The following is a 15,169-nucleotide window of genomic DNA, read 5'->3' on the forward strand; positions in this document are numbered from 1 at the left end:
TGTATAAAGTTCATAGGTCGATTTGACTATTTTCCCCATCATTATACTATGGACCGTTGTTTGTTTTATAAGATAAACTATTGAATAATGTTCAATAATAGTATATATATTGAAGGTACATTTTAATTACATTGAATGTTCATTTTAAGGTATACTACTAAAAAAATGAACTCTCAATATATTAAAAATAAAAATTCAAGATACTAAAATGAATATTTATCCATGATCCATATTCCAATGTCAACCATTGTCTGTATTATAATTTGCCTCAATTCATTAGGTGGGTTATTATGCTATTACGGTTCAATTTGGGTAGGCTGAGAGCATATTCCAAGAGTTAAACTGTTGACCATGTGCATGTTTTTAGGTGCACCTAACACATTTCTATTTTTTCTTCTTATACTTTTTTTTTTCAACTTCAATTTATTTTTGAGTTAATATCACAAATGGTCCTCTGACTATTGGGTTAGTACTCCTTTTAGTCATCGACTTTCAATTCGACGACAAATGGTCCTCTGACTTTCATTTTTTACCACAAATAGTCCTCTGTTAAAATTTCTGTTAAATAGGTGTTAAAGCTAAGGGTAATATCGTCAAATTGAACGTTAAATCTAAGGTGTTAAAATTTCTGTTAAATAGGTGTTAAAATTTCTAACAGACGGATGAAACGTTCTCTGTTCCGCGCAACTGCAGTTCCCTTTCAACACAACTGCAATATCCGTTCAACACAACTGCAGTATCAGTTCAACACAAATGCAGTATCAGTCATGACCCATGGTTCATAATGCATTGTGGACCATGATCCATGGTATAACGACTACCGAAATGTGGGGTCATAGATCGCAAATTATATGGTGGACCATGGTCCACAATGCATTGTGGACCATGATCATAGCTGATACTGCAGTTGTGTTGAACGGATACTGCAGTTGTGTTGAAAAGATACTGCAGTTGTGTTAAAAGGAAACTGCAGTTGCACGGAACAGAGGCCATTAATCTGTTCAACACAACTGCAGTATCTTTTCAACACAACTGCAGTATCTTTTCAACACAACTGCAGTATCCGTTCAACACAACTGCAGTTCCAGATGGATGACACGTCCTCTGTTCCGCGCAACTGCAGTTCCCTTTCAACACAACTGCAGTATCCTTTCAACACAACTGCAGTATCAGTTCAACACAACTGCAGTATCAACCATGACCCATGGTCCACAGTATAAGGACTGGTCATAGATCGGGAATTTTGCATTTGTGGGCAAATATATCTTTTGATTAATGATGACATGGCATTGAGGTGAAAATTGCTGAGTCAGATAATGTCAAATCCTAATTATTAGTAGGAAAACCACCATTAAAAAAAAAAGAGCTTGACATAGGCTCCTCTTCGACCTCATTGTGATCAATGAAGGAGCTCTTTCAATTCGTCCTGATTCCTCTTCATGAGTTCAAATGAAATGTGTCAATGAAGGGTTAAGCAAATTGCCATGTAACTGTTTTAACCCATTAATCACTTTGATGACATTATTTTTAAAAGAGTTAATATCTAATTTAGTCTTTGACTAGAGTTGTTTTCTCGATTTAGTCTTAACAAAATTTTTGTAATAATTAAGTCCTTCACTTTGGTGGTTTTACTCAATTGAGTCATCTGTTAAGATAACTTCTTAATTTCACATCTATTAATACCTAATTTAGTCCTTATCTATAGTAGTTTATCCAAGTTAGTCTTCAACTATAGTTGTTTTACTTAATTTTGTCCTTCACTATAGTGAATTTTTTCTATTTAGTCTTTGATTCTAATAGCCAAAGACTCAATTGAGTAAAATCATCAAAGTTAATGACCTAAGCACAAAAACCTTTTAAGACTAAATCGAGAAAAACCAATATAGTTGAGAACTAAATTAGGTATTAATTCATTTTAAGAATATAAAATAGTCTAATTTTGTCTGTTTTAATTCAGTAATTTAATTACATATTTTTGTGTGCTTATTTAATCATTACTAAAAATAGAGGGAACATCAAGATCCATATTAGTAGGCCAGTTACTATTTGACTATCACTTTGATTTTTATTTGTTGGACTATTTGTAGGTAAAAGGATCATGGCATTCAAACACTAGCATGCCATTTCAATTATATTACACATTTACACTCGTATATTCCAACTTTTGGGTGTACAATGGGTCCACTGGCTCTTATAGATTAGAAGTTGCTTACATAAAAAAGCAACAATGCCTCTTCATAAAGTAGAGTTTGTACATCACCAAGTAATCAGCACATGCAAGGATGATCTAAAAGCAAAAGGATTCATGCAACTAAAACACTACGGCCTGTTTGGTAAATGTTTATTGGCTGATTGGGTTGACTGTTTGAATTAAAAGGTATGATTTGTTAATAACATTAGCTGATTGTAAAAAGTTGTTTGATAGATTGGTTGTTAGCTGATAGCTGTTTGGTATAATTTTTTTTTATCAAAAAGCTAATTGAAAAAGCTGTTTTGAGTAGCCTTTTGAATTTTAGTATTTTAAAGTTACAAAAAACTTATTAACCAAACAAATAATAGTGATCAAATAAGCCAAAATTGGCTGATAGGCTAATTATTTACCAAACAGGGCCTACACCTTTCTCCTACAAATAGTCTCAGGAATGGAAGCTGATCTATCACACAAAACTTTCATTATATTTATTTCTGCAATCTTCTTCTCCTTCTGTAGCAGACATTGCAAGAAATTGAAGCAAGCTGAAAGATGAATCCACTGTTAGATGTAAGAATTCCAAACTGCTCTGTAGTTTCCTCATTTGGGAAGTCACAGAGAAGGCTTCTGGCTTGCCATGGAGCCCAATGCCATGCCCTGGCTTTGTCAAATGAACCTTCAAAGATCAGATTCAGTAAGTTTTATTCACTCTGAAGAAGAATAAATTAAAGCTGATAAAACCATTAAGACAAGAAGCTAATGAAATGCAAACAAATGCAGGTAGTAGAGCAGATTCAGTGGCTCACAGGATGAATAAATTTGCACAAGGCATCCGAGAACATGGTAAGTTGGTAACATTTTCTTTTTGGTTGTTCTGATTTATTAGGATAAAGCACTTATCACTACGCCAAAAGTTATAGCTAGTACGGAAGATACAACTTTATTTTCTTATAGACTGCCATCACATTTTCGAGAAGCACTGTGCTGAATTTGGCCCTTCATCGGCCTCTGCCCAACAATCACCTGGCCACCATAGAATAGGCCGCCACCAATTCCCCCTCTCAGCAATTGTCAGTTTTAATTGCATGTTTGATACCAATTTGTTAGGATCAAACCGCTTCAAAAGTTATAGCTAGTAGTGAAAGCGCAACTTTATTTTTTTTATAAGCTGCCATTACATTTTTGAGAGGTTGGGTGCTGGATTTGGCACTTCACCAGCCAAACAATCCCCTAGCCACCATAGAATTGACCGCAACCAATTACCCAACAATTTCCGCTCTCAGCCCCTGTCAGTTTCAACGGCATGTTTGATACCAATTTGTTACGATTAAGCGCTTACTACAACGCCAAAAATTATAGCTAGTAGCAAAAACACAATTTTATTTATTTATAGACCGCCATTGCATTTTCGAGAGATAAGGTTTCGGGCTTGGCCCTTCACCAGCCTCCGCCAACAATCCCCTAGCCACCAATTACGGCCAACAATTAATTACAAACATTTAGAATAACTCTGGGTATGTACCCAAGAGGCAAAATTATTCTAATGCTATTTATTTCACTGTGCAGTGAAATTAGGAAACAAGATTACTGAAACTGTAAAAGGGAAGCTGAGCCTTGGGAAGAAAATTCTCCAAGTAGGTGGAGTTAGCAAAATCTTCAAGTGGAATTTCAATGCTAAGGAAGGTGAAGAGCTTCTAAAGACTTGTCAGTGCTATCTATCAACAACATCTGGTCCCATTGCAGGCCTTCTCTTTATCTCCACTGACAAGATTGCTTTCTGTAGTGAGAGATCCATTAAGCTTTCTTCTTCTTCTTCTAATTCAAGTGGGAAATCGCTAAGAGTTCGTTACAAGGTCATGATCCCACTTAGAAAGATAAAGATTGCCCACGAGAGCCGTAATGTGAAGAAACCATCACAGAAGTACATACAAGTAGTTACTGAGGACAAGCATGAGTTCTGGTTCATGGGATTTTTAAATCATCAAAGAACATTGAAACATCTTAAGGAGGCAATATATCAGACCCAGTGCTAGCATGTGTTCTCATTTATTACTTCAAACGTTGTAAATAATCTTTTGATTTGTATTGCATGTAAACGTGGAATGGAAAATAGACATGCATAAGTTTCAAACTCCAATTTGAAAGTATATATTACATTTTTCATCAAATTTTTTCTTATAAGTAATGTTGGCAAGTGTTTGTTACTGTTAGGAACATTTTGTATTTAGATTTTGATGATACCAAATGATTAGAAATTTTAATCCCCAACTTATTTTTATTTTCTAGACTTAGAGTTATTCGGCTCAAACTTCAAATAGTCCGAATAGTAACACGAGAAGTCATATTTCAAATAGTCAAACAATTCGAATGATAACTCAGTAGGTTACGCTTTAGTTAGTCTTAGCAATAGATTCGAATAGTAACTTGAATGAGCTCAGGAAGAAGATTTGAAGACTTAGAAAATTCGAAGAGTAGAAGACTACAAGACCGAAAGGCCTAAAGGTGGAAGGACCTACCTTTCAAAGTAAAGAAGAACGTAACGAATGATAAGGTCAACCATTCGTAACTGAAAAGTTGCAAAAGGTTGAAAATTGGAAAGACTTACCTTTCAAGGAGTAATAGGGACGAATGGTAAGGTCAACCACTCGTATCCGAGAGGTTTAAGGTTAGAAACGTTAACCTAGTTAACCATTCCAAAGAATTGCTCGAGATATTCTCTGAGCTAACAATTTGAAACCTTAAAGTTTGAGCTAATGTGTCCAAGACAAAGTGAGTCCTAGGAACAATCTCAAGGAAGATTTTTCCTTAAAAGCCAAGACAATTTGTGCAGAGCAAAAAGATATGTTCAACACGAATTAAATCACCAACGGCTAGAAAATTTGACATACTCACCTACCCGGCCTCCGAATTACCCGTCGGTTTCGTCACACTGGTTAATAGCCGTTTGGATTTGGTTTCCCTGCAACGGGCCTTTTTCAGCAGACCTATAAATTCCCTCGATCTTCTAAGACTGAAGAAGATGTTGGTCAATTCAAAAAATTAAATATTCTGATCTAAGTGTTCAAGCCATTCAAAAGCATTCACATCTAGTGACCAGTGAGAAAAGGAGAGACAAAACCTTCAAAGTTGAAATTTGGTGGAGTTCAAAGTTGGCTTGGTGTTCAAGGCTTGGATGTCCATGTTGTACTAATGGATAGTGCAATTCTCCTTAGGAGTTTCAAGGAAAAGAGTGGAGTGAGCTAAATTTGCCGAACCACTTTAAAATCTCTCTCTCTCTATCCTTTATTTACTACTCGCATTGCTTATTTCCAACAACCAAACTTAACTAATTTTATAAAAACAAATTGCATGCAAAACGTTTAAAGGGTTAATTATATTTTCGTTGTGCATACTCTCGAGTAGTTAAAGTTACTTTTCAATTACTTCAACTATTTGTAAATTATTTTGAAAAATCTTACAAGTCTATTCACCTCCTCAACTTGTACTCTAACCCTACCGGGAACAACAATTACTTATTATAAGGGAGGGAAAATTTAATACTTTTGAGGAAAAATGCACGGAGTAATACTTTTAAATCAAAATGTAAAAGTATTATATTTTTCTTCAAAAGTATTACACTTTCCCATATAAGTAATAAATATTTTATTCCTTATCAGTATTACATTTCCCGTATAAGTATTATGTTTGATCTTGACTTGATCAGTCTTACGGACAAGGATCCATGAGGCGGTTTCACACAAATTTTTGCCTATATATTATTCAAAGAATTTGAACAGAAGGATTTGGTAAAGCAAACATTTCCAGCAAAATAGCAATGCAAAATGCAAGCAAAAGTTTTTATATGGGGATCTGTCTTTGCTTGTGATTCTCGGTGATAATGTCTTCTTCTACTCTATTTCTTTTGCAATTTCACCTCTCTTTTTTTTTCTTTTTCTTTTTCCTTTTCTTTTTCATTCACTTACTCCTCCTCCTCCTCCCCCCTCCTCCTCAAAGAGACCATTTTGGGGTAATCATATTGGACTCTAACTAATTTAGAAAGAGACCATTTTGGGGGAGCTAGCTCTCCTTATTGACCCTAATCATTTTGGACTCTAACTAATTTAGAAAGAGACCATTTTGGGTAATCATATTGGACTCTAACTAATTTAGAAAGAGACCATTTTGGGGGAGCTAGCTTTGTCAGAAATAGAGTGATCGATATATATAATAAATGAGTTAATTCTAATAGTGATTTATTGACTATTGACATTTATTAAATTCTATAATTGATTTTTAATTTGATCATATTAAGGCAAGACTGTAAACATTGACTTGTTCCTGACATGGACAAATATGATTCATAAACTTCATACACTAGATTTATCATTAGTGAGAATATAAAGAACATGTTGATGTATAAGTCAACTTGGTCAGACTATTGATAAGTTTCTACCTCAATTTTGAGGAGATTATATATCATTTAGTTTGTTTTAATACCTTTAAACATGCAAATATGGAGAAGTAATTTTGCTAACTAATTTTTACATTCTTACTCTTACATTTAATGCTTATTAAATAATATTTAACGGAAAGATAACATCAGGAATAAAATCAATAGTCTAGAGACCAAGTCAAATTAAAAATTGATAAATGGCAATATTCAATGGACGGTTGATGGAATTGACTATAATAAATATACACATACAATATGTAAATGACAATTGAATTTCAGGTAGTAGTTGGACATGGATTCTTAAAATTATTAGTTCATAGCATTTCTAATATCTTAGAATTGGATGGTTTGCACCTTTTAGCTGGTATTGGAATAGGTCAGCATGGGTGCATTACTACCACCCATGCCTTTAATTTACATCTGAAGCTGACATAAACAAAAGCAAGATGAGAAAAAGAAATTTCCCAAAAGATGTTGATCCAGATCGATCAGCATTAATTAATACCAGTACTGTATGTATTACTTTATAGAATTAATTACTCTTTCATTGACTATAACAAAATTACCGATTTGGTGCTTGAGTATTTCTTGACCAATTAGACTTCAACTTTAAATATTTTAACTAATTTAGTTATCTGTTTGTTTTAACTAATTCGGTCATCACATGCACCATTTTCTCTGAAAAGTTAATTATTGAAAAATGGTCCCTCAATTATAGTGAAATTAGAGTTAACCGATGTCTAACGACAAAATAAACAGAAGACTAAATTAGTTAAGATTTTAAAATTGAGAGACTTAATTAGTCAAAAAATAATCAATAACCAAATTGATAATTCTAGTATAGTTAATGAACCATTTCAGTAATTAACTCTATTTTATATTATTAGTTCTGCTAGCCCTCCGATCCCTTAGCTGCTAAGCAACACTTCCATGTAAATCTTATCTTTTTAGTCATCAAAATTAAAGTAGGTTACAGTGTCGCACCAGAAAGAAAGCATGCCAACTCAAAAGTTGTTTTTAATACATTTTGGTGCAATCACCTGAACAATAGGAGTGGGGGTGTTGGTTAGAATATTTACAGTGTGAAGAATCTGAGTCAGAAGATACGACGGCTTTTCGCTTGTTTAGACCTGACAGCGCCCACTCTAGAGGTTGTGCATCAGATCAGCTACTCAAAATTGAGTTTTCTGGTAATGGTTTCTTAGTTCTTTTTAACATGATGACAAAAGGGATGGAAGTTGGTCTGTGAAATATTCTGAAATGAGATTCCATTCAATCAACATTCTTTCTACCATGTAGTGTTACGGTATTCGGTTACCATTCCAAATGGGCAGTTATAGTTCAAACCTTGATGGTGGTAACATAGATTTTTTGGAATTGAAAATATTTGAGAAAGTATTGAATATATACTTCGGCCCTGTTTGGTAAATGTCTATTGGCTGATTGGGTTAGTTGTTTGGGTTAGAAAGTATGATTAGTTAATAATATTAGCTGATTGTAAAAAGTTATTTTTTAGATTAGTTGTTAGCTGATAGCTGTTTGGTATAATTTCTTTTCTCAAAAAGCTAATTGAAAAGGCTGCTTTGAGTAGCCTTTTGAATTTTAGTATTTTGGAATTACAAAAAGCTTATTAACCAAACAACTAATAGTGGTTAAATAAGCCAAAATTGGCTGATAGGCCGATTATTTACCAAACACGGCCTTCATTTTGGTATCAGAATCATCCCAATGCCAAAAGTAATATTATTCTAATTATGAACTTAAACTTTTAGTTGAGATGAAATACATGCATCAATTTAAAATTGTAGGTATTATTGCTACACAAGAACTTATATGAAATATAAATGTACCAAGATTATTGTCTTAGCAGATACATGCAAGCTTTGAATGATGCTAATGATTCACATTTTCTTCTACCCTTCTAATTTTCAACTTCATTTTGTGAAGGTAAAGATGATTTGATGGATATTGTTGGGTGAAGGCCGGTAAAGGACCAAATTCATCAATGGGTGACTAGGGGAATTGTTGTATGCGCGGATGCCAACAAAGGGGCAAGTTCAGCATCATGCATCTAAAGAATGTGGTAGCGTATATAAAGAAATAAACGTACTTTTAGCGATAACGGTACTTATGATATACTAACAAGTGATATCAGAGTCAAGTCACAAGTTCAAGTGTTGGAGGGTAGGGGAAATTATTGGGCGGAAACCGAAGTTCATCAATTGGTGAACAGATATTATTGATTGTGATCTTAATCAAGATATATATTAGCAAATTAAAAGGGTAACATTTTGCTTTCAAAAAAAAAGGGTAACATTTTGAATAAAATGCACAAGTAGACTGGTATTCTCTTAGAGCATCGTTATCAATTGAGTTTTTTTGCGGTATTTTAGGAGTTTTTGTAAGTGTGATTAGGAAAGAGGAAATGATTAGAGATTAAAAAAAAAACAAAACAAAACATAATTTAAAAAAAAAAAATACTCCGTGCATGTCGGGTAACATTTTGAATAAAATGCAGAAGTAGACTGGTATTCTCTTCTCTTAGTTGCTGTCAGGTGCACCTGCGCGTGCACTGCACGCGCCCGCATGGACGCTGCTGTGCGAAGAACGCGCACAGCAAGCAACAGGTGGTTAAATTTTTTTTTTCTTGGACTCCTAAAATCCACATTCTTTGCAGTTGATCCCCACACCCTCTCTCTCTTCTTCTCACACTTGCCATGTAAGCATTAGATCTGACATTATATTCATATAAACCATAGATGTAGATGCTCTTAATAAGTTTCTTTTTAATTTTGCAGTTTCTTTGATAAGTGAAATGACAATGCTATTCAATAGTGGCATGCCAAATCTATGAGTACATTGCAACTTTTGGATACAATTAATGGTTTCTTATTTCAGTCTTAAATTAGAAATAGCATACATCAGAAAGTAAGTATGCTGCATCATAAAGTAATGCTTTTATATCAGCAGAAAATCAGCAAAGGGAACCATTTTCTCCTATAAATATAGTCTTAGAAAATGAATCTGACGTATCGCAACAAATTAAACGCTCGCTCATTCAATTCCTTCCAAAGTAAGCATTGTTAGTTGAAAATGAATCCACTGGTGCAGAGCTATGCAAGAACCGGAAAGAGCCACGTCGACGTTGGAATTCCGATCAGCTCAGCAATATGCTCCTTTCACAACTCTCAGAGAACAATTTTGCATGATGGAGAAGGCCGACGCCAAGTCCTCACTTTATCCAAAGAAACTTCAAAAATTAGATCAAGTAAGTTCCATTCACTTGCTTATTAGACAAAATATAACCTCATGTGTAGTACGTACTTCCAATTTGTTATGTAGCTTACGAGAAAATTAAAGTTGTTGCTAATTGTTGGGCAGAGGCTGGTGAAGGGCCAAGTTCAGCAATTGGTGGTTAGGAAATTGTTAGACCGAAATCAGGACATTGCATCTCAAAAATATAGTAGCGTAAATAATGTTGTGCCTTTTAGTGTATTGGTAAACACTTGATCTTAACAAGTGGTATAGAACTAGCCGTGCTTGGAAGGAGAACTGTAAATTGTGCAACTAATTAAGACTGACAGGTGCTGAGAGGGGCAATTGTTGGGCGGTAAAGTCAAGCAATTGGTCCTTGCGCCTTCTCAACAATAGCAAAAACTGTGCAGTTAAGATTGGCAAGTGTTAGGACGGGAGGGAATTGTAAATTGTGCAGTTAAGACTTGCAGGGGCTGAGATCAGAGGGAGAATTGTTGGGTGGCCAAGTCCAACAATTGGTCCTTGCGCCATCCCAACAAAAACTCTGTAGTTAAACATACAAGTGCTAGGAAGGGGAATTGTAAACTGTGCAGTTAAGTTTTTCAGGTGTTGAGAGGGGGAATTGTTAGGTGGCTAAGTCCAACAATTAGTCTTTGCATCGTTTTTGTGAGTTATAGCTTTTAGTATAGCAGTAAGCGTTTGATCCTAATCCTAATGTCTTTACATTTAATTGTGCAGTAACATTTGGACACAAGATCACAGAAACTATAAAGGGAAAGTTGAGGCTGGGAGCCAAAATCCTTCAAGTAGGAGGAGTTGGCAAAATCTTCAAGAGGAATTTCGATGTTAAGGATGGTGAAAAGCTAGTGAAGACTAGCCAGTGCTATTTATCAACAACAGCTGGCCCCATAGCAGGCCTTCTGTTTATCTCCACTGATAAGGTGGCTTTCTGCAGTGAGAGATCCATTAAGCTCCTTTCTGCAAATGGGAAATCGAAAATAATTCGTTACAAAGTGACAATCCCACTCAGAAAAGTAAAGAGTGCCAATGAGAGTCACAATGTGAAGAAACCATCACAGAAGTATGTGCAGGTGGTTACAGAGGACAAGTTTGAGTTCTGGTTCATGGGCCTCATAAATCATAAAAGAACACTCAGATTTCTTCAGGAGGCAATAATCTCTCAGAATCAGTGTCAGCATATGCTGTCACAGACAGGTGGCAGAATTCTGTAAACTAAGCTTGGCTTTGTCTCACATGTAAATATGAATTATTGGGAAGAGACTTGATTGTCACAAAACCTCTTTGGAAAGTTTTGACAGATCAATGAGATTTCACAATTGTATGTATGATATGAATGAGAAAGACTAGTTCATTTTCCATATGATTTCACAGCCTGTTTGTTAGACTGTAATTGTAATTCAACTACCGTCTAATTCTTTGGTATGCACAACTCCATTTTGGGAAAAGACTTTGTAGAGTTTCTTAGGGTGTGTTTGGAAACCCGGAAAATAATTTCTGGAAATCATTTTTCGGATTTTTGGTACGGTGTTTGGGAAGGCTAAGGAAAACATGGACAAAGGAAAACAACCCAATGGTCAATGGAAAATGAGGGTCATTTGGAGGAAAATGACTTCTCTTTTTTGGGGGAAGTCATTTTCCAAGTCCTCTCCTGGGGATTTCTTTCCTCTTCTTCTCTTCTCTTGCTTTTGGCTTCCAACACTCATTTTTTCTTCTCTTGCCATTATCATCTTCCTATCATCAAACCTTTTCTTCCTTTTCTTCTTTTGTAGATTTATTTTCTAAGATTTGAAAATATTTTCCTAATTTCTAAGCAAAATGAACTGATTTCTACTGGATTGAAAAACAAGTTTCCGCGGACTGGTTTCGGATTGCGAAACCAGGTGGACTGGTTTCGCAAAAACCAGTCCACGGGACTGGGTCACGGACTGGTTTGTCGGCCGTCGAACCAGTTCGTGACTGGTTTCGTAAACCAGTCTGTGGACTGGTTCCCCAATTTTTATTTATTTATTTATTTTTTATTATGTTTTTGAGATATTGTGATTTTTTTTTGTTATAAATGAATGATTTGTGATATTATTGTGGTGATTATTTTGCATTTTTGAATTGTATAGATGGGTAATAATTATGTTCGATATTTATTTATACAATTCTGTTCATTTTCCGACCTATTTTCTGGAAAATGAACCAAACACAAAAACAAAGTTTTCTGCTCTGCAGCCAAACACAAGAAAGGAAAATGATTTCTGAAAATGACTCATTTTCCAGAAAACATTTTCCAGAAATCATTTTCCTGCTTTCCAAACACACTCTTAAACTTCATATCATCAGCATCTTGAGAAGATAATTTCTCAGAGTATTTCTTTTGTAAATCTTAGAGAGGGCGTTTCAAATCTTAAGACAAGTAATCCCATGATATCATATGTAGAACCAATTACTGTCTTACTATTGAAGTATTAAAGAGAGATATGGATATTCTAAGGCATTGTACCCCCAACGGCTAGTTCCAAAGGCTCTGGTGCATGATCTGATCAGTTAGTTCTTCGGTCAGCACACTAACTAGCACTAGACCTATCCTATCTATTTGCCATAATAATTTGTCAATTACAAAGTTGAGGTTTACAAGACTAAACACTAACAAGTTCTCCCTTTGACTATTATTTGACAAAACACTTTAAACTATACATGCAACTCGAAATGAAATAACAATATTTAAGCAACTAAAAACTTAATCATTAAAGAACAGTACACAAAAACCATATATAATAAGTCATTTCCAAAGAACAATTGTTCAAAAACACAAACCCTAATAACACACAAAATGGCTTGTGCTCTCCGGGGCTACCTTTTGTTGTTGCTCCATTTTCCTTTGCTTGACACCCTTTTCAATTTCCAAGTCAAGTGGTTGCAAGCCTCCAACTTCCTTGGATCTTGTGTGCATATAAGTTCAAGTATATCCCTTCGAGCAAAGCAAACTAGAGCAAATGGTAAGAAAAAGAAAATAAAAACAAAGAAAAGAAAATGGTCTAGTCTCCTACTTGAAAACTTAAAATGAAAAGCAAATGAAAGTGATGAATAAGAAAACTCCTGTATTGAAGCCTTGAAATACAAGATTGCAAAGTGTTATTGAGCTTGAAAATGGAAAGAAACAAAAAATCTACTCTGAGTTATTCTAGAGCTAAACCTAACTAGGGAATGAAAGGGAAATGAAAGTTGTGTTTTTGGTGTAAAGAGTTCTCCCTTAAAAACAAAGCAAAAAGTCTTTTTAATGTTGTAGAGGTTAGGCACGGGCAAGGCCGAACCCGTGCCTAGCAAAAAAATTAAAAATAAAAATAAAAAAGCTACTAGATTGTGGGCACGGTATAGTAAGCACAAGCGTGCCTCACCCGTGCCCACCAAGCATAATGCATTTTGCATTCTGCCTGCTAGCCACGGGCTTCGGAACGCCCATGGCTAGCAAGAGAGGCCTCCAAAGCACTCTTGCAAAAATCGGTCGCCGGGGTCGCCTAAGCGCTAGGCGCCCCTAGGCCGAGGTAAATCGCTCACTAGTAGGCCGACTGGGCCAAGTTGGCAGCTGACTCTGCCAAATTCGGTCGAGTTAACCCACCCAACTCGGCGGAGTTAGTCGAGTTACCTCGAGAGAGTCGGCCTTGTTAATTGTTTTTATTATATTTATATATATTTAAATTTATTTATTTATATAAATAAGAGAAGTAAGATATATATATATATATATATATATATATATATATATATATATATATATATATATATATATATAACATACACCCACACACATGCACTATTTTTTTTTTTTTTTATAAGCTGTCGCCTAGGCGCTAAGCTCTAATCTACCGCCCGACTAACTCCTAGCGCCTTACTGCAACCATGCTCCAAAGTCTTTGGTGATAGCTCTGGTGCTCTCCTCAGCGGCGGGTCACGCCATGGTCCATCCCAGCGTGCCCAAAACTCCAAAAAATATCACTTCAGTCATTGAATTGTGCTCTCATGATAAGGTGACTTCAAAGCTAGACTTGTTCAAATAGTCCACCTTATGCCTCAAAACATCAATTCTTTGCAAAATCACCTAGCAGACACAATAATTTCATGAGTGACCAAAGTGACTCCATAAAACAATGAGTAACAAGCAAAAACACTAAAATATTTAAGAAAAAAAGAATGAGTTAAAACATATATTCATTATGGATGCTAAAGTTGTGGATGTTGGGGCCTACAAAAAAATTGGTAGAAAAACGGCAACGGATGAGATTGCTCTTATATTGTGGGGCAAATTTTGTGTCGACCATGAATAAAAGGTATATTATTTTTAATTTCTGGGGCCTACTGAATGCACATTATTTAATAGTATACAAAACAATGCACCTACCTCCAAACTCGATCAAATAATGTACCTTTAGTATATTAAAATTTTATTATTTATTCATGGATCACGGAATAATGATAGATATTACAAACCATGAGTAAATGTACATTTGTAATATTCTCAATGTATATGATTGATATTATGTATAACACACACTATTTGGTAGTAAATCAAATAATGTACTTTCAAGAAATGAATCTTTAGTGTATTAAAAATGTGCCTTTAATATAATAAAAATGTATCTTATTTTAGGGTACAGTTCACCTTATAAGGTGAACATGGTCTATAGTATAATGATGAACCCTTACGTGAACCATGGTCTATAATATAATGATTGGTTGATTTCTATAAAAAGGTCATGTTTGTTAGCCTTGCTAAAGATTAACCATCTGGAATGTTTGATCATGCAACTGAAGTTCATCAATTCAATAATTGGAGATGAAGGAGATGGTATATATGCATTATATTGCCAAAAACAACTGAGCCGGCTGGTGGCAAAACCTTTTTCCAGACAGGGTTGATGTCATTTGGAATTGGGCCGGTCTTAAATTTGTACCTTTACACATCAAAGATGATAAAAGTAATGTACTTTGCAAATTGCAACTTGTGACTATAGTAGCATGTGGGAAGTTTTCCTTGCCAACCAAAGATTATCACAAAAGTAGTGGGTTTGATAAGAAACAAAGCCACTAAGACAGCTAAAAAGTTGCGTTGCAGTAACACACTAACATGCATGCATGCAATCTGCATACAAAAGATGAGTCATCAGATCGTCCTCGTTAGTCGTGCCTACATGTTTAGACCAGACACAATCCAACTACTTTCTCAGACGGGCCAAAATGATTTTAAAACAATATGGGTGTTTGGTTGGAAAAAATGAATTAGGGAG

General features: G+C 35.1%; 2 protein-coding genes across 2 annotated transcripts; both read left to right on the forward strand.

Moving 5' to 3' along the window:
- The first annotated feature begins 2,690 nt into the window (after positions 1–2,690).
- On the forward strand, positions 2,691–4,301 carry LOC115997419 (GEM-like protein 7). The gene is made up of 3 exons (XM_031236974.1): positions 2,691–2,885; positions 2,972–3,034; positions 3,758–4,301. The coding sequence occupies exons 1-3, from the start codon at positions 2,744–2,746 to the stop codon at positions 4,222–4,224; spliced, it is 672 nt and encodes a 223-aa protein (XP_031092834.1). The 5' UTR covers positions 2,691–2,743; the 3' UTR covers positions 4,225–4,301.
- Positions 4,302–9,637: 5,336 nt separating this feature from the next.
- Positions 9,638–11,257, forward strand: LOC115997241 (GEM-like protein 6). Its single transcript, XM_031236757.1, has 2 exons — positions 9,638–9,891; positions 10,617–11,257. Exons 1-2 carry the CDS (start codon positions 9,717–9,719, stop codon positions 11,108–11,110), a joined length of 669 nt encoding a protein of 222 aa, XP_031092617.1. The 5' UTR covers positions 9,638–9,716; the 3' UTR covers positions 11,111–11,257.
- The last annotated feature ends 3,912 nt before the right edge of the window (positions 11,258–15,169 follow it).

This window comes from Ipomoea triloba, chromosome 11, assembly GCF_003576645.1.
Source record: "Ipomoea triloba cultivar NCNSP0323 chromosome 11, ASM357664v1".
In the NCBI taxonomy this organism is placed as follows: Eukaryota; Viridiplantae; Streptophyta; class Magnoliopsida; order Solanales; family Convolvulaceae; genus Ipomoea; species Ipomoea triloba.